Source organism: Lepisma saccharinum, chromosome 9 (assembly GCF_977018435.1).
Source record: "Lepisma saccharinum chromosome 9, izLepSacc3.1, whole genome shotgun sequence".
NCBI lineage: Eukaryota > Metazoa > Arthropoda > Insecta > Zygentoma > Lepismatidae > Lepisma > Lepisma saccharinum.
Genome location: NC_139237.1, coordinates 69,984,071 through 70,003,788, shown reverse-complemented (window position 1 = coordinate 70,003,788; position 19,718 = coordinate 69,984,071). Strand labels below are relative to the sequence as shown.

General features: G+C 39.6%; 1 protein-coding gene across 3 annotated transcripts in view; it reads right to left on the bottom strand.

The window, feature by feature from the left end:
• Nucleotides 1-405: 405 nt before the first annotated feature.
• The window catches only part of Tpst (tyrosylprotein sulfotransferase), a 420,927-nt gene continuing 401,614 nt past the window's right edge, over nucleotides 406-19,718 (bottom strand). For all 3 annotated transcript variants that reach the window (XM_083128367.1, XM_083128369.1, XM_083128368.1), the window contains 5 exons: nucleotides 12,634-12,764; nucleotides 11,814-11,922; nucleotides 6,455-6,649; nucleotides 5,255-5,508; nucleotides 406-1,623 (listed from right to left, as the gene is read on the bottom strand). In XM_083128367.1, coding sequence (XP_082984493.1) covers nucleotides 1,311-1,623; nucleotides 5,255-5,508; nucleotides 6,455-6,649; nucleotides 11,814-11,922; nucleotides 12,634-12,764 — 1,002 coding nt within the window. In that variant the 3' untranslated portion in view covers nucleotides 406-1,310. The remainder of the gene's footprint in view (nucleotides 1,624-5,254; nucleotides 5,509-6,454; nucleotides 6,650-11,813; nucleotides 11,923-12,633; nucleotides 12,765-19,718) is intronic.

Here is a 19,718-nt window from a genome sequence, read left to right as displayed (position 1 = left end):
TAAACTTCATCTGTCTGTGCACATTACTCATGTCATGTCTCTGTAAACATTCTGTAGCCTTTTGTGGATGCCAGACAGCCTGCCTGCACTCCTTCCTCAAGAGCTCAATGACGATACTGCTTCTGCTTGGAATCTATTCTCTGCCATCAATGAAGGAGAAAAGCTACTGCAGTTACTCGGCCAAGATGTGTAATATGAATGACCTACGTCACTCAATAAAAAGGTACATCTGAATTTCGGTACAGCCCACATAACTACAATTCACACACACAGAGCCAAACCTTACACACACTCAAAACAAGTCATCTGTGAACATTCCTTTCACCATTCTTGGGAGATATCTGTAAATGGAAAATACTCTTCAAAATTACACTCTCATTCTACTACGTTGCAAAAAAATCTTGCTACGAGTACTAACTTTCTGTTATTAGAAAATAGTTTTGAATGAAGAATACACAACATCTTGTACAGTGCTGAACATAACAGATACAAATAGAAACACACATGCTTCCTTACCCCATCAGTGTGTGATACAAAAGATGCCATAAATAAAAAATAAAACAAAAAACAATGCTTACACATTCTATACCGTATACAACATTTCCAAGAAGTTACTCACTGGAGTAAGCAGGTATTTAATTTCGAATAAGTTATTGTCATCAAATAGAATTGAGTTTTCTGTAGTCATTTGCTAATTGAACTGTTGTGATGCCAATAAAAATTACGTTGACATAGAAACATATCAAATGGTATTATGCTTATATTGCACATATTGTCTCCTTAATAAAATATATAACTACACTTACAAAACATACCATTCTGCAAACATATGTCAGTAACTAAAAGAGATTTGTGCAAAATTGCCAGTCACATAAATGGCACATAAATAAATAAATATGCATTCATTTTTTTTAGCAGCCACACTATTATGCACAAAGAAAATCTTGTCTTCACCTTGATCTCATTTGGAATTTTGTTACATACCAAATGTTTTTGATTACAGACGTGATAAAACCAGAGGAGGAATGTATCGGGAAATGAAGAATCACGGGAAGTAGAATCCGTATCAAGAAACCCTCGTACAAGGACTGGCCAATATATCTACTCTCATCAGTCTAAAACAAAAAAAAGTAATTGTAACAGAAAATGTTTACAGACAAAGCATACACCTTCATCAGTGCTACCACTGTTTCATGCTGATTTTTTTTTTTTTTACTTTGATATGTCAACAGTGACCTTCAGACAACCATGAGAATTTTTTCACAGAATTTCTTGAACACTGAACTGCATGAGTTACTGTAACTCCTTCATCATGTACCTTCTTTCTCCTCATTATTGTCTTTGTACTTCTCGGAAGTTTTGATTTTGGGGGCACCTAGAATTTCTTGAGCTTTGTTATTCCATAATTTTTCATTATTCTTGATTGCGTTTGTGTTGTCCGCCACAAAACTGTCAGGAGAACCGTAATTCGGTGGGTTTGCATACGGGTCGTAACCGAGTGCCGAAAGCATTGGGGCAACATTGGCCATATCTTCCACCACATCTTCGGGTATATGGCCCACCCATCTTGTAAGTGCCTCCAAGTTGACGGGTTTAATTACTTGGTCCGATGATCGCTCCACCCTAGGCAATGAAGAATGAGAACAAAAATATTTGTTTAAAAAATAGGAACAACCGAGTCTCAATAATGTATGTCTTACGCAATGAACAAAAACTAAATTTTACATAAGTTTAACACAAGCATTAGCATGGAAAGTTAGTTGGACATTATCCATTGTTTAGTGCATTTAACTATACTTATTCTAACAATACATTTCGAGAGAGCACCTCTTCTCTTGTCTTCAGGTGAACAAATTTCCTTCCTTGTGCTGGTGGCAAGGAATGAACTTACAACAGAACTGTGACCAATGTTTGACGTAGCTTTGGTTGAACCTTGGGGCTACCTGGGGAGATGTTTTGCAAAAAAAAATTGTTAGCGGGAGAGAGCGAGTAAAAAAAAATATGTGCTGGTTGCGTAACTTTGCCACCTAAGGAGCAGCCACCCTTGTTCAAAACTTTCTAAAAATATAACAGTGTGGCAATCCTGAGGGAACCTTTTCACAGGATAATTGAGGTCGAGTGTTCAAACATGTGAATTTCCTGAAACTTGTGTGAAACAGGTTTTGTTCTTGCTATCTCTTCTGGCTATCCTCTATCATGTAGTGAACCCTGGACTGCATTTACAGACCAACAAGACTGGCACGAGTCTGTGGGACTCATGTTGCGTCTGGTCAATTTAAGTCTGTGATCTTCCTTTCACCAATTTCATATAATCACCTTTCATCCTCATCTTTGTGATTAGCAAAAAATGGCAGAAATGTGAAGTGAAATGAAACAAATCAATCTTTCCAGTGTTGTTCCTGGAACAGACTAAAATTTCCCTTGTGACTGCCACAAATTCCCTTTCAGACATTTAAATTCCCTGCATTTTGACAAAGAGTTCAAACCTTGGATTTCTGACTTCGTAGCATGAATGAATTACAATGAAGGAGAAATAAGCATGAATCAATGATAGGGGAGGGTGAAATGACTGAGATGGATTTGGGAATAACAAGCATGGCTGGTGTGTTTAAGGGGAGGGGATTAGAAAATATATTATATAGTTATATAAGTTGTACATATAACTTAACATGGCTGATATATTATATATTGCTTTCTATTTATTATGAATATCATTATATAATATAATAAACACACACACCATATTGTTAATACGATACTATATTATTAATGTGTGTGTGTGTGTTAATAAAAACTTAATATTATCACCACATATATTATATGAAGTTTTTGAAAGAGGAGTCAAAAATGTATTTCTATCTAATTATATGTATGAACAACAAAAGGGTTTTGCTATGATTTCAGCCAAATGAACAGCAAATGGTAGAACCACAATCAATTTTCATGAAATAAAAAAAAAAACACATATTGACTACAGTGGCGATGCTAGATAAAGGGCAACTAGGGCACTGACCCACAACAATTTTAACATACAAAGTTTATCTGAAGAGACGATCGGTATACGTATAACTAAAGATGTTGTTTTTTCCTCAACTCCTACGTTGCTGCAACCAAACTTACAGGGTGCGCACCACCCTGCACGAGGTTTAAATATTTCTGTGTCCTGTTGGAGAGAGTCCGATCTCAGCTCTGCCCTGAGACGTGACGTCACTGACTGATCCAAAGATGTACAGCATAGGCAAGGGACGATATCCCCTCACAATGGAAAAGCGCAAAATTCGTAGCCGTCTTTGGGCAGTGGACGAGGTGCCCATTCATATTTGCCTCCTTCACTGTTCAGTGTTTCCAATTCTTGGCAGCCACTTCATTCGTTCTTCCAGCCTTCGTACTTTCACCTTCCTCAGTACGATGCAGAAATAAGATACAAAAAAAAAACAAAAAAACCTTGAATGCTTTGCTTCGCTCTTGTTCCGGCAACCTGAAAAGATCTTCCTTCCTTTCCATTGTATACAGATGAGGATTTGAGTTAGTGTGTGAGTTTGCATTGCGTTCCATCTGTGTGTGCACGCATTGATTGCTTCTGAAATAATTGTTTGTTTTTTTGCGAGTGAAAGAGTTTATAGTTACTGTACGTGTGTATTTTTTGTATGATTGTGCCTGTGTTCCAGACAACTTGACATGCAGATTATCTTCGTAAGTATAAACTAACTTTTTTGGGGGTACATGGCCAATGTAAAGTGTTGTAACTGAACTTAACGCTGCATCATCTTCCTAGTTAGTTATTGATATTAGTGGATACTTGGTGAATATAGAATATTTCCTTTCATTATTTTGGAAGACATTTTGCGACGCTAATCCATGTTAAAATGACATTGAACCGTGTAGAAACTTTAATATCTACGAATTTCAATTCATTGACAATGGAAAGAGAAACTGCAGATAAAGCGACTAAGAGATATCTTGATCCGAATTTGTTACATTTCATTCCAAATAGTGACCCATTGTTCGAACAATTTGCTTACTCTATGTCAAGGAACTCTTCTCAAGAACCGTAAGAGAAATATAGAGGTTAACTGCCCCCCCCCCCTCCCCACCCAAAAGAAAAATGTGCCCTGCCTGCCTGGAAAGGCACGCGCTGCCCCTGATTGACTATTCTTCTAAATACTTACACACATTATTATATTACCTTTATACTTAAGCCTAGCAGTAGTCTATGTCCCATCAAGCATGATCATGGACATTTCTGGGTTGTATGTCATATTTATTTTCAATAGTATTGTTACAACCCAGAATTGTCCATGACTGTACAATACCTAAAAAGGTGAAACTGATTGTGGTATGCATGCAGAGTTTTCTAAACAAATAATTAAATTTTATTTTAAAAAAAATATTAAAGTTAAATTTCCTGTAAGCCACAAAAATTGATTGATTTGGTGTTTTAAGTCCACTTTATGCACAGTAAAGCTAATCGGGACATTGGGTATCGAACCTGGGACCCCTTGATTGCAAGTAAACGATGCTACCACTGCGCCATCGGGGAGGCCCTACAAAGAGTTTGGGCAGGGGGTGCACATGGAAACCTAATACATACAAATATATCCCTGACGACAAGGAAAGAAAATAAACTGGAGTCTAATCCTAGTTATACTTCATGAAGAGGGACCATTTATGGAATGAAAAATGTTGAGGAAGAGCAAATACACGAGTAGTTAAAAAAATATTTAAGTAAAACTCTTCTTAATTACAAATATATAAAGACAGATCCATTGGCGGCGATTGGGCTCCAAACCGCGGGGGAGGGGGGGGGGGCAAGATGCCAAAACGGAGGGGTAAAGGAAGTATATTTCCCTTTGTCCTCTAATCGCCGCCACTGGACAGATCTTATTATTTTCCTGTAGTTTACGGTTATTACAAGCATAAGAAAACAGTGTTTCTTTGTGACGTTTCAGGAGAACACACGCTCCTTTCATCAGACATTTATTTTCATTTTGACTAAAGATACAGTTATAACAATGGTTAGTAATTTTTTAAACAAAAAGAATCTGTTATATAATGGATGTTGTCAATGTTACATTGTTGTAATATAGCAACTTAACTGTGAAAAAAGCAGTCTGTTTTATTTTTTTTCCGTTTTTTTTTTATGCTTGTAATAACCGTAAACTACAGGAAAATAATTCTATAATGCAAGCAATGCGTACATACAAGAAAAACTGTTGGACAGATCTTGTGGCTAGCTACGAAAACAAATTCTTACTTGGACAGCGAAACCCCTCCAGGCTTGTTAATATGTTCCTCGTGGTGGAGCACCGATTCGTTCCACGGAATATCCAGGAACTCGAGGATTTTGCTCATCGTCTGCCTCGGATGCAGCACTAGCTGTTCGTAATACACCCTGAGGCAGCGTGACGATCCTACCTCCTGACACTGGGAGTTCATCGTCTGAACAGCTGCGTTCCACTTGGTGAGGCACTGCCGGTAACTCGTTAAGTCAAACCCAGTGATTGTAACCTGAAATAATAAGAATTGCATTCAGTAACAGAACGCTAATACTGATAAATTATGTATGTATTATATTTTACAATACTGAAACTTCAAGTTAATAAACGCACATGTAAATTACATCCTAAAAAAAGGATCCAAAAAATTACATTGGTTTTTCACATTTCATGTTTTCGCACATCACACAAATTCAATGTCCCTAGCAAAAATAACAAGTGGTTTCTAGACGCAGGCACAAGAATATAATTTGGAGCATCTGACTTTGCTCTGGCTGGACATGACAGTGGACTCTGTCAATTTCAAGAATAGTGGCTGATTCATTATTTTAAGGACAGAGGTGCATTCGTTTTTGAATAGTACCAAATTGAAAAAAATAACACCCTATATGCATATTATAGGTAATCTACTTTGTGTGTATGTTTGTAAAGTTCATTTTTTCTCTAATTTGTACACTTGACTACAACAGAAGTGATATAAGAATTACAAATAAATTTGAGATGCTGTCGTCAAATGAAGCCAAATCAAACCGTCTTTATATAATTCTATATTGATGTTAATATCACTAAATTCAATACAAATCAAATAAGCTAAAAATGTTTTAAGTAGTAACATTTCACTTTTCTTCTCACTAAAAACCTTTGCATTGAATTCAGTATTAGTAACAACCTAACATGTATTCACAATTAAGCTTTATGACTAAAAGGTAACATTTTATAGTTTTACAGAAATTGTAAATACTTAATATATTACAAGCAACATCAGCAACGTATTTATGATTTCATTTCTGAAGAAGCTAATTTGTCCCTTTGAACCTCAAAACTCTTGAGACAGGATTTTAATTGAACCTTAATATTTTTAAGTCAACAAGTTATCAGAACCACAATTGTTTTAGTGTTCAAAGACATTGTGGGGGGAAGCTCAAACCTGAGAGCCCACCTTTAAATATGTAACTTACCTTTCTACTGATTATAGAGTGCACTGTGGCTCGACCATCTCGAACCATAAAGATGAATTTGGAAGCTGGGAAGAGGTCAGAAAGGTACGAAGCTGATTTGAGAGTCAATGGATCCTTGTTGCAGAGGCGTGGTGCTGGGTCTCCATGTCTCGCTATGACTTCTAAACAAAATGCTGCTATTGCAGCATCCAACACCTGAAAAGCAGAAGAAAAAGAAAAATGCCTTAACACTGTTATTACATTTCATTAAAATGTAGTAACCAAGTGAACATTGCAGTAGTGTCATGATATGGGGCTGTTTTTCCTGGTTTGGGCTCTGGCATTAGTTTTGGTCACTGGCAATATGAACAGCGGTGTTTATGAGAACATTTTAGACAATAGCATGCTGTCCACACTGTGGCAACAGTTTGGAATGGGGCCCTGCACTGGGTGTCCAGTGACTTTTGGCTATATAGTGTATATATGTATGTATACAAAGAAAGAAATATAGAGTTAAGAAAATATGATTTGAATTGATTGATTGAATTGTTGTTCTAAGTTCACTTTATGCACAGAAAGGTTAATTGGGATCAAAACAACTATGTGCCTCCACCAGATATCGAACCTGGGACCCCTTGATTACAAGACGTCGATGCTACCACTGCACCATTGAAGAGGCCATTAAGAAAATATGAGCTGGATATAAATAATTTACAGAGTACCCAAGTAACCAGAACCATTGGGCTAACTACAGTTTTTACGTTGGGAAAGGCTGGGCTTACATTGGTTGGCAAATTGAAGTTGGTCTTATGTTGGATCAACAGTTGTTGCAAACGCTTGCCCAACCATGGAAAAGTGAGTTAAAATCAGTTTTAAAAATGCTTTCTCCTGTTAAGACAGCTTTGAAGACTATGCTGAAATTCTGGAGTGTAAAATAAATTATGTGTAACAATGTTTCTTTCCGAATATTTAAGTCACAGCACACAATTAAAATATTATATTTTGTTAAAGTAGAAGCTATTCGTAACTTGTAGTCAGTCACCAGTCCTTTGTCAGCCACCATGGATGAAAGATATTTCTTTGCTGGGAATTGCTTATGGTTTATCTGTTTAGCTGTAGGAGAACAAGAACATTCTTACAGGTATTCTTGTGAAAGAAGTTCAGTGTCTATATGTATAAAATAAACAACGCTACGTGCAGACTAAATTCCCTGAAATGTGCGAAACTAAATAAACTAGAAAGTGTTCTGTGCTGCCACTTGAAGGTACCTTGAAATCAAAGATACCATATGAACGAGAAAGTATTGTGTAAATTTTTATATATCACAACACAAACCTATCTATACTTTACTTTTCAGTACATTGGTCCAACGTAAAAAACACATGTTGGCCCAACATTGGAACCACGGCCAAAATCACCATTGCCCAATGGCATGTTCTTGCATTTGGCTGGCATTCAGTTGGGCCAATCACTTTTGGTCATTTGGGTATGCTCATTTATGTGAAAACATAAAACACTGGCTGTAAATATCCTCTGCATTCAAATTAAATTTATTAGTTCAAACCTATAACATGATGAAATCCTTAAAATCATTAGAAACTTCCTACACACCATTATACGTGTATATACAATACTGAAACTTCCAGTTAATAAAAGCACATGTAAATTACATTCCAAAAAAAATTACATTGGATTTTCACATTTCGTGTTTTCAAATATCACAAACATTCATACCGACGAGTACGGTAACAAGTACCATGTAAGGAAAAAACTAGCAGGTGAGCCAGTATCACACAACTAGTCCTAGTCCAACTGGAAATCTAGCCTCGTATGATTCAGGCAATATTCACAAATCAGATGACTAGAAGTTTCCCGCTGCACAAAAGTGACCGATGAAGCTTCTGGTCTCGTGTACGGTTTCACCCTTCTTACAATGCTACAGTACTACTGTTCACATGGCAGTCTACACGTTCATGCAGGAGTGCTCGTTCACAAGTACGGCAGGCTGACCAAGCCTGTATTACATATTCATATGGCAAGCTTTTGTCAGTAGCCCTGTGGATTCCAGTTAGAAATAAACAGCCACCATTTTGACACTGATCAATTTTATTTCCTGGAAGATACGAGGCATGTCAGGAAAGTAAAGACGGAACGGATATATATCTTAGGGAAAATATGTAGGGCATTATTTGACAACACTGACAGTAACCTTGATCCTTACTCTTTCTAGTAGCATTCATTCACAGTGCTGCGCTGTCTTTTGTTAGTTACACGTGCTGGAAATGGCTGCAGCAATAAAGAATCCCACCCAAATGCAAAGTGCGGACTGTGATACATTTCTCCAGGAAAATGGTGAATAACCAGTGAACATCAATCATCAACAAAGGCACAACACTACTTCGTCACATTGTGACAATTCATAATGGTCCCATAAACTGCCGTAATTACCCAAAATATCAGTGACAGATATGTAACATCATCAAGAGTAAAAATATGTGCAGGACGAGGTTTCGAGCAGCCACTGATAGGGGAAATTGTGAGGGGGGTATTTTTGCTGGAACACTGAGCCTGGATGGGGGATGCTTCCATGTTTATTTGCGATAATAAGAAAACTTGGGAGGGGGGATGTTTGAGTAAATTTTCTTACCTTCATCCTGCATCCCTCCCCCAGTTTGAGTACTGGCTTTGAATTGCTATATTTTTCTAATCAAATTTGCAAATATTTATATTTATTTTTTCTTGAATAAACACATGGACAAGAAATATCGTGGAATGTCTATTGGTGCAGGTATGAATGAGTCTCGCAACTCAAAGATGATGAGACAGGAGTTTCTCAGATAAATGTCCGGTCACTGCCGGGATGAACACAATGCAATTGCGAAGTACGACAGGACAAAAAGGGCCGGGAGTGATGGAAAAGGGGTCAGATCGCTTTGAGAGAGAGGGGTTCGAGACTGTGTGCCCGAACAGGCATCTTCCCTGGTGTGTCTGTCATTCTCAATCACGACGTATATGGGTTCATAAACATATTTCATTTTGTTTATTTAACCTGGTCAAGTGTGTACCTCATCACAGTTCCTTTTGGAGGACATGTGCTAAGCAAGTAGTATACCTGAGGGTTACGTTACGTCCATTTTCAATGTTAAATTACTTGCCTGTTTCGTAAGATCTCCGACAGAGGGAGGATCTGTGATTACCTTCGCTGTTTGTTGTGCCTTCAATTGGTCAACCTCCTTTCGTAAGGCAAACAGCTCGGATCCAGCATCGTGATTAACCATTGCGTGTGTAAAAGCATCGCTCCCACCTGCCATGGTGCTGACCATGGGTTTCTGCATAGCAACCAGAGTCTCGCTTGGTTGCGGAAACAATGTGTCTTGTTGTGTGCTATGTAAGAGCTCCTGCACCGTTCGTCGGCGCATTAAAAACTTCACCTTTTCGAACTCTAAGATCTTTTAAAAGTTTGGGAACAGAATTGTATTGTTTTTGGTATATTTCCCTGATGTATTCAGGTTGAAGTCCCAAACAAATATAAAAAAGGAAAGTTAAAAATTTATTAGGGAACGGCTTGGTTTTTACGTACTTCTAATAGCAAAAACTTAATATTTTAAATGTACCCTAACCAACCCTTAACCACAATCCTCATATTACATTTTTGACGCAGTACTATGCCAAGTACTTAGTTTTTATACGAACCTGAGGAAAGAGATAGTCAATCTCTGAAACGTCGTTCTACAATAAGAGCACTATACTCACATACGTAAGTACAAATTTTTAACTTTCCTTTTTTATATTCTGGATTTGTGAGTAACACGCGACAAACCTATAAAATGCTAAACAAATATACTTGAGTTGTTTATTAACACTTAATGTTGGGTCTAATTTAAAAAGGAGTGCTTGTTTATCTCTCACATACGAAGAGACTGGTTCATCCTCTCTATGGAATCTGTATTTGATCCTCTCTTTGACTAGAAGGTGGTCGAGGGATCCCATAAATTCCTCAATCAGCTGTGCTTTAAGATTATCATACGTGATTAGCCTATTCCCGGGTATCTGATTTAGAACTTGGTACCAACGCAGAGCTGGCCCATTCAATAGGGCTGGAAACATGAGCCTCATCCCATCCCTTTAATGTTGCCATACTTTCGAACTGGTCAACAAATTTATAAACATAGTCTCCCGAAGGAACCTGGAATTGGATACTCTCGAGAAGAAAGGGATGAGCAAACAATGATTGAGCCATTGTGTGGGCTCATTATGAATGTGCGGATTACTCACAATAGCAATATAACACATACTTTAAAAATATTTAAAAATATTCAAAAACCACAAAAAATGGCTATGAAAAGTTTTCGTAGTCGAAGTTTTGGACTTGAAGAAGAGAACAGTAGATTCTCGAAACGTCGTTTTGTAAATAACACACACATAAAACGTTAGTACCATTTTTTGTGCTTTTGGAATATTTTAAAATAATTTTAAAGTATGTGTTACATTGTGTGGGGAAAGGGTCGAACCGTGTTACCACTATTATTGACAGGTTGCTGTTGTGACCTAGCATGGCTTCAAGTTAACATAGGGCTTCCAAGGGGAGTTGAAAAGGCACGAGACCCATGTTCGTCAATAGACGGACCAACAGCATTTTCTGCCTACAAAGTGATTAGCCTATCCAATGTTTCATCTAATTCATTCTCAAGTTCGATGAACGACATGAAACACCATTAACACTATTTGCGGTTAGTAACCCCCCCCCAAAAAAATAATAATTTAACACGACACTAATTCTAAAATGTCACTAATCAAAGCCAGGTCTGATTTTCATCACATTTCAAGATGGCATGTATGAAAAGCCGGCATCTTCCACCACGTAACGTTACCCTCAGGTTCGCCACTCGCTTAGCACATGTCCCCCAAAAGGGACTGCGATGAGGTACACACTTGACCAGATTAAATAAACGAAATGAAATATGTTTATGAACCCATATACTGTACGTCGTGATTGAGAATGACAGACACACAAGGGAAGATTGAACTTACCCTGTTCGGGCATGCAGTCTTGAACCCTCCTCTCTCCAAACCTCCAGCACTACTCTCTCTCAAAGTGATCTGACCCCTTTTTCATCACTGCCAGCCCTTTTTGTCCTGTCGTACTTCGCAATTGCATTGTGTTCATCCCGGCAGTGACCAGACATTTACCTGAGAAACTCCTGTCTCATCATCTTTGAGTTGCGAGACTCATACCTGCACCGATACACATTCCATTTACACCATTGAAGAAACAGCATCTAAAGGTTGATGAAAACACTTATTATAAATGTATCGTCAGAACTTGAACCAAAACTGCTAGAAATAGTTCTCCTAATTAAATAAGGAGAGAAAGACTTACATCTTTGGACAACCCGGCTTCCTCTAGCCTAACACTTTCCTTCTGTGATTTCAGCCAATGACTTCTCATTTGCAGAATACGTGGGATCACCCTTGTTTCTTGTCCACATCTGAAAAATAAAAATCAGAGTTTTAAAATTTTATTTTTATCGTATGCACATTACACAAGCTAGAAAAATAAAAACAATCAGTATATAAATTAATACATATGTATGGAACTGTTCAGCCTCTACTACCAGTGTCGGGAAGTTACGAGTTTCTTGTAATGCAGTTACAAGTATCAGGTGTCAGTAGAACACAAGGTTAAGAGATGGTGAAATATGATGATGATGTTGGAATTAACCTTCCAGGAAGATGTGATTTAAATAGTTATGCAATGTTAACTGGAAAAAAAAGAAAAGAAAAATTAGAGTGTACCCAGACAGCATGTTAAGTTAACTACAAGTGTGCACCATATTTGCTTTTATCTTGCAAGACTTGCTTCACACTTCAAGTTATATGCAAGTTCACTATAAGTGCACAAGAAAAACGAGTTTGCAGTTTAAGTCCATGTAAATTTGCTGCAGGTGTGCACATGTTAATATGCTTGACAATAGCCTGTCACACTTGAAGCAATTCTACAGTACAATTCATCATCAGCATGCACTGTGGACTCCAGATGGTGCATTTTGAATTGCTAATTGGTTCTATGTTTAAAAAAAACATGATTTTTCTGTGTGGTTTTCAGCCTTTAGTTCCTTTAAGTAAATAAAAGAAAAGTTCATGCATGATTCGATATTTAGCTTTTACTTAGTCTAAGAATGAACATGGTGAGAACTCACCTTACTTCTGGGTGAGCATCAAGCATTGCTCTCATCAAAGTGGTTCCAGAGCGAGGCACTCCTCCGATGAAGATGAGCGGCATGGAACGGTCGTAGACATACGTCTTCATATCAGAGCCAACGACAGTGCGCTGAAAGAGAACAACACTTTAAGCAACTTCAATCCTAAAAAATGGTGCAATATTACTATGCTGGAAGAAAGTACACACACAGGAGCTATAAGAACAAGTAGCATTTAACATTCCTTGCACGTCATCATGGTACATTTACCATATGGCATGGTAACTTTTGGTGCTCACAAATCAGGCATTTTACTTTTTTAACACTGTGAATGTCTAAGGTTTAGAACTTGAGAGTGACATTCGCGACAATAAGAAATCAGGTGCGTTGGGTGCTACATGCAAGAATCAAAAGGGACCCAAATAGCATAGCAAGCCTGAAGCAAGTTTTCCATGGCAAGCTGTTAACTTGCTGCAAGTGTGCACGCAGCTACATAGTTACCATTTGTCAAAGTTGCAGCAAAATTGCCAAATACTCACTTGCCGAGTACCACTTACACGAACTTGCCATATCCAACTTTTTGACAAGCTGCAAGCAAGCTAAGCTTGCCGAAAGCTTTCATGCTATCTGTTTACTATTCTGCCATCTGTTGGCGAAGAAAAAAATATAGTTTGCATCTCAGAGGATGCAACAAGAGAGTGCCCTACTTGCTTAGTTCGTTCTTTAACTCTGAAGTAACGCTCCGAAGGGAAAAAGGGGGGGGGGGGGAGCACGAAAAGTGCGGCGGCCAACGCTGGAAAATTAATGACCCCACAGCTCGTGCCTCCATTTGGGATCCAATCGCCCGTGAATTATGAGCCTTCATAAGTGCTCTTCACCAGGAGATCCACGGGCGTTGGGAAGGGGAGGGGGCTGTCAACCGGAAGAGGGGAGGGGGCTGTCAACCGGAAGTTCTTCTTCCAGGATATCCGGGCGCAAACTTTGAGAAGCCAATCATGCATAGAGAGAGAGGAAGCACAAGGGAACACCTTTTTTGCTATTTGCCACTCACCTGGATAAAAAAAAAAAACGATCATTAAGAATTTAAATTAAATTAATCGACTCGTATATATAATAATAATAATAATAATAATCCGACCTCCGTGGTAGAGTGGTTGGCACAGGACGCTAGAACACCAGGGGTCCCGGGTTCGATTCCCGGCCTAAGCATGATGTTCTTTTTCGGGTGTCCCTTCATCGATTTAATCATAAATCATCCTCATAATGAGTGCACATTTGCAATCTTCAAAATTCGTCATCACGAATCGAATGGAGTACCCCTTCATAAATTCGAAAATGCTAGTTCCTTCATTTTTGTCTGTCACTTTTCTTATACCACGTCGCTTTTCTGTCGTTGAAAGCTAACGAGGAGACGAGGATGATGGGATGAATTAAGGAGCACTCACAAAAACCAGAACTCGAACCCAGAACCCTCGTGGCGAAATCGTTCTTTCAACTGATATGGCAGCAAGTGTCTCAGCACTCCTTGCATGTTGACGTCATCGATACTCCCACGTGCTCCCTGCAGACCGACAATTCTACGAAAAGGAGCTAACATTTAGGACTCTTCCTTCCCTGCATATCAACTGCTATGGCCACACCCCTCTAACATCTATGGGACAGTCCTTTAATACCAGCTTCATAGAGGTCTTCAGAATTGGTGGCAAACCAATTCTCCACTTCAGTAATGACCATCATCATTGAAACGTCTTCCCCGTAAGAGGTTCTTCAGTTTCGGAAAGAGGTAGAAATCGGAAGGTGACAGGTCGGGTGAACACCGTGAATGGTCTGAAGATTCAAAGCCGCAATGGCAAACTAAAATGTTTTGTGCACATTCCACACTGCAAAGATGTCAACAACCCGGGAATCCATCTTGCAGCCACCTTGCTCATATGTAAGATATCCTGCAATATGTCGTACACTGATCCCCTACTAATGTTCATCTCTTAGCTAAGAAATTTACCAACACACGTCGATCTTGAAGGAGGTGCTGCTCCACTTGTGCCACCATGCTTGGTTTTGTGGCTGCGGATGAGCTTCTTACTCTTGAGTCATCCTGTAGTCTTGTACGTCCATACTTGAATTCTCTCCTCCAGTATTTGACAGTGTCATATGTTTTATGTCCGTCTTCTACTCTCGTGACTAACTCCAGTTCAACAGGACTTGGGATGATATAAATTGGCATGATTATTACCGAGATACCAACCTACAAATATGTAAAATTGCATAGCCCTAGCGCATCTACACTGCCTTCCGTAAGTTAATGTAGATGTTAGTTTTTATGTGTAGCTTCCTTTTTGTAAGTAGAGAGTGAATCATCTGTACCTAGGTGCTTAATCTGTGCTCTTGAAATAGCATAAAAGCGAGGATTTTGTGCAAGAATCTTCACACTTTCGTTGAAGACGCCAGCATTCTGAAGGGTTTGAGGTGCATTTAAAAGCTGACACGAAGTGTTTATAACTTTTGTAGGATTGTTTTCGATAATATTCGTGTTTCTATGGCTGAAAGAAGACGAATGAAAGATAGTGAGCGCTGGCGTGCTGAGTACCAGCGCCCGAGTACCACGTGTTTGTGTTGCAATAACCGTTCAAGCCAGAGGGGCAAGATTAAAGTGGTGTCGTCAACATGTCAATTGGACTGTCTTAGATTGGTGCAACCTCCTGCTCACGGACGAGTACAGATTTGCCCTGGGATCAGATGATAAGCGTGTAAGGGTCTGGGAAGAACGAGGCACACCCAATCAGGCGAAGAACATCATCGAACATCACGCATTCAGAGGTGGCAGCGTCATGGTGTGGGCTGGAATTTCAATGGGATATGGCACCGAGCTGCACATCTTTAAAGGCGGTTCTGTGACGGCTGCGCGGTATCGGGATGAAGTCCTAGACCCCATAGTGAGACTCTACGCTGCAGCAGTTGGTCCTGATTTCCTCCTTATGGACGATAATACCCGTCCCCATCGAGCCAACATCGTTGACGAGTACCTGGAAAGTGAGGGCATTTCTCGTATGGAGTGGTCGGCGTATTCCCCCGACCTCAATCCCATTGAAAACCTTTGTGATACCCTCGGGCGTGCTGTCTCTGCACGTTTACCTCCTCCAGCCAGTCTCAGAGAGTTGGAAACTGCCCTAATGGAGGAATGACCATTGCTCGCATCTGCGATGGTTGATCACCTCATTGAAAGCATGGAAAATCGTTGTAAAGTTTGTGTGAAGGTCCGTGGTGGTCACATACCATATTAATGTAAGTTTTGTTTGGTTTGTTTGTCTTCAAACATCATTATGTTAATGACACAAATGTGACGTCATCATATAACTTACGAAAAGTAAATATTTTTTTTTTATCTTTGTACACAATTCTTGTTTTCTTTAATGCATAAACAAATTTTCTACCTTCATGTGCAATTTTGTGTTAATCAAAGCTTTACTTTTTCCATTTATGTTGATTTTACCATCACGTGCTTAACTTTTGGAAGCGTGTTTATATCATGGTGAAGACACGCACTTTTTGGCCTCCCCTCGTACAAACATCATGCTGTATGTTGACGCTAACCACGATAAGAACATGTTCTCCTTTATTAGCTTTCGCAAACACCATTTCTTTCTTGTCCCGACAACATCGATGGAAACTACGCCGTAACTTGAGGTCTCTCGTGTCTTACATCCATGTCCCGGTTCGAATCATACTCGAGTGGGAAGTGTCTTTGAAGATTTATGAAGGTCTGGGAGTTTGCGAGCCCCACCGGGGTAGGCAGCACCTGCCATCTAGGTTTACCACTCAGACAGCGTGACGTCACTGCAATCTCCCGGGAAGATCTGCGAACCAACCTTTAGCACAGACGCATCTATTCCTGCCATTCTTTCGTGGCTCAGAGAATTCGATCATATTTCAAGGAAGCTACGGAAAATGCTAAGTATTCTAAGACGAAGGTTTGGCTGGAACAGGCCAGAATAGGTTATTGAGATGATATTGGCGTCGGCGAAATGCATTTCAGGAAATAGCTCACGGTCCTGTATTGAGTTAATGGGAAAAGGAGAATTCTAAAAGCTAATGCAGTCAGTTGATCGAAAAAAGCTTCGTTCTTGTAATTATTAACGAATACTAATCTAATTCCCAACTCGTGGCGTATACATAAGGGGATTCAGAGTAGGGCTGGCCAGATCCGGATCCGGTTGGTTCCGGATCTTTAGGATCCGGATCCTAAAATTTTTCGGATCCGGACACGGATCCAGAACTTTCGGCTCCGGATCCGTTTTGCCATCCTACATGAGCGCTTCTTTGGAAAGTAAGAATGTGTTTATAACATATTGTTACCTGCAAATATATATATATATATGTATATATTGTGTGTGTGCGCGATTTGTAATTAATATACTTACAAGGGAGGTCTAAGTTTCCCCCTCCGATTTCCATGAAACTTGGCAGGTGTATAAAGGGGCCCAAAGGAAGAAATACGTGTTTTTTGTTTCAGCTAAAAAACTGTTTTAGGGGGCAAAATCCCCTCAAATGTCAAGATGAGGACAAATTGACGCGGGAATCTGACCCCTGTGTCTCCCTCCGATTTCCATGAAACTTGGTAGGTGTATAAGGGGCCCAAAGGAAGAAATACGTGTCTTTTTTTGTTTCAGTTAAAAAACTGTTTTAGGGGGCAAATTCCCCTCAAATGTCAAGATGAGGACAAATTGAAGTGGAAATTGACCCTTGTGCCCCCCTCCGATTTCCATGAAACTTGGCAGGTGTATAGAGGAGCCCAAAGGAAGAAATACGTGTTTTTGTGTTTCAGCTTAAAAAAAACCACTGTTTTAGGGGGTAAAACCCCCCTCAAATATCAAGATGAAGACAAATTGATGCGGGGATCTGATCCCTGTGTGCCACTCCGATTTCCATGAGATTTGGCAGGTGTATAGAGAGACCCAAAGGAAGAAGTACGTGTTTTTGTGTGTCAGCTAAAAGACAGTTTTAGGGGGCACCCCCCCCCTCAAATGTCAAGATGAGGATAAATTGAAATGGGGATCTGACCCCGAAACCACATAAATATGGCATAGGAAGAAACGGGGGGCATAGGGCCCCTCTACGTATACACCTGCCAAATTTCATGGAAATCGGAGGGGGACGCAGGGGTCAGATCCCCATGTCAATTTGTCCTCATCTTGACATTTGAGGGGGGTTGCCCTCTAAAACAGTTTTTTAGCTGAAACAAAAAAAAGACACGTATTTCTTCCTTTGGGCCCCCTTTATACATCTGCCAAGTTTCATGGAAATCGGAGGGGACACAGGGGTCAGATCCCCACTTCAATTTGTCCTCATCTTGACATTTGAGGGGGGTTGCCCTCTAAAACAGTTTTTTAGCTGAAACAAAAAAAGACACGTATTTCTTCCTTTGGGCCCCTTTATACACCTGCCAAGTTTCATGGAAATCGGAGGGGACACAGGGGTCAGATCCCCACTTCAATTTGTCCTCATCTTGACATTTGAGGGGGGAGGGTCGCCCGCTAGAACAGATTTTTAGCCCAAACAAAAAACACGTATTTCTTCCTTTCGGCCCCACTATACAACTGCCAAGTTTCATGGAAATGGGAGGGGGACACTTAGATAACCTCCCTTGTTAGTCTTACACTTTGTAATTATATAACACTGCATATATTATAATGTTTTATTTTAATTTGTAAAACTGTAACTGTAGAACAATTGTATAATTTTTGCATAACATTTCTATCATGTTAAATGTTTCATCCTAGAATGGAATGTCTCACATTTATGTGCGTTTCCATTTCCAATACATTCGAATGAATACATATTCGTTTCAACGGCATTTACAAAATCTCCGCTGACATTTCATGTTAAACAAGTAAGATTATTTTTGTGCACGAGTGTGTTAGCCGATGCGTAGCAAAGTATTTTAGGAACAACACTTGAAAAAAAAATCTTGAAGGACTAACTAATGAAAAATTTCTTTGTAATCGAATATCATAATACCTTTTAAGGTGTGGTAATATTATAATGGGATTGAGATACGAAACTCTCGGATCCGGATCAGATTCGAAACGTTCGGACCCGGATCCGGATCCGTTTGGCAATCCCTAATTCAGAGAGCTTGGCCGCACCGTCCTTGCCTTAAAGATGCGTGTGGGAGGGATACACACACACACACACACACACACACACACACACACACACACACAAACAATGGTTTGCGAGATTTTCAAATCAGAGAACCTGGCAGGCCATCTTATTTCGGGAACCCTCTTATTTTTCGTTTTATGCAGTTTCCAGGCCATCCAAGCTCCAGTACATACGTTGGAATTTCATAATGAGCTGGGCTTACAGAATTCTGGCAGATCTTAACACACTTTTGCATTAGTGCTGCCACCTGAAATGCTCGATGGGAACTAATTCACACACTTGATACACAATGTTAATGAAAAATTTCCACCGATTGGGGAACTTTCCAGAATTAACTTGTACTTATCAGGACATTATTTCATAATTTTCTGCTGGGTTTTGGATGAACATTTTCCAGGGAACCAAGGAAAGTTCCCCAGAGCCGATTTGGTTCCCCGGTGTAAAGGTGTGTTTCTAACAGTTCCCGGAAAGGACCAATCTGGCGCGCGCGCGCACACACACACACAATATTACCTGCTACAGAAGGTTCCGTGCTCGAGTCCCGAAAAGTGTTTGGAGGTCTTGCCATCATACTTCCTCACTTAGAGTGGCAGGAAATGGGACAGTCCACAGAAAGTGAGCCAATTATCTCTTCATACATAAGGCTAAGAACAGAGAAACCTTGAAAGCACTGTTACAGTCGAGAAATCTAGGGCCACTTTCTGTGGAATTGATATCTAGAAAGAAATAGCACACACACGCGGTGTTGGTTAGAATTCACACACACTTTCCCAGCGTTTTGCGATGTTACGACCTCTCGAAAAGCAACATTTTCTATTCTGTATGTATGCAGCTAAAAAGTGACTCACACAAGAAACATCCAGAAGATCGACAGACCATCATTCAACACGATCTGACACAGAGGAGGCGTTTCCTGCATCAAA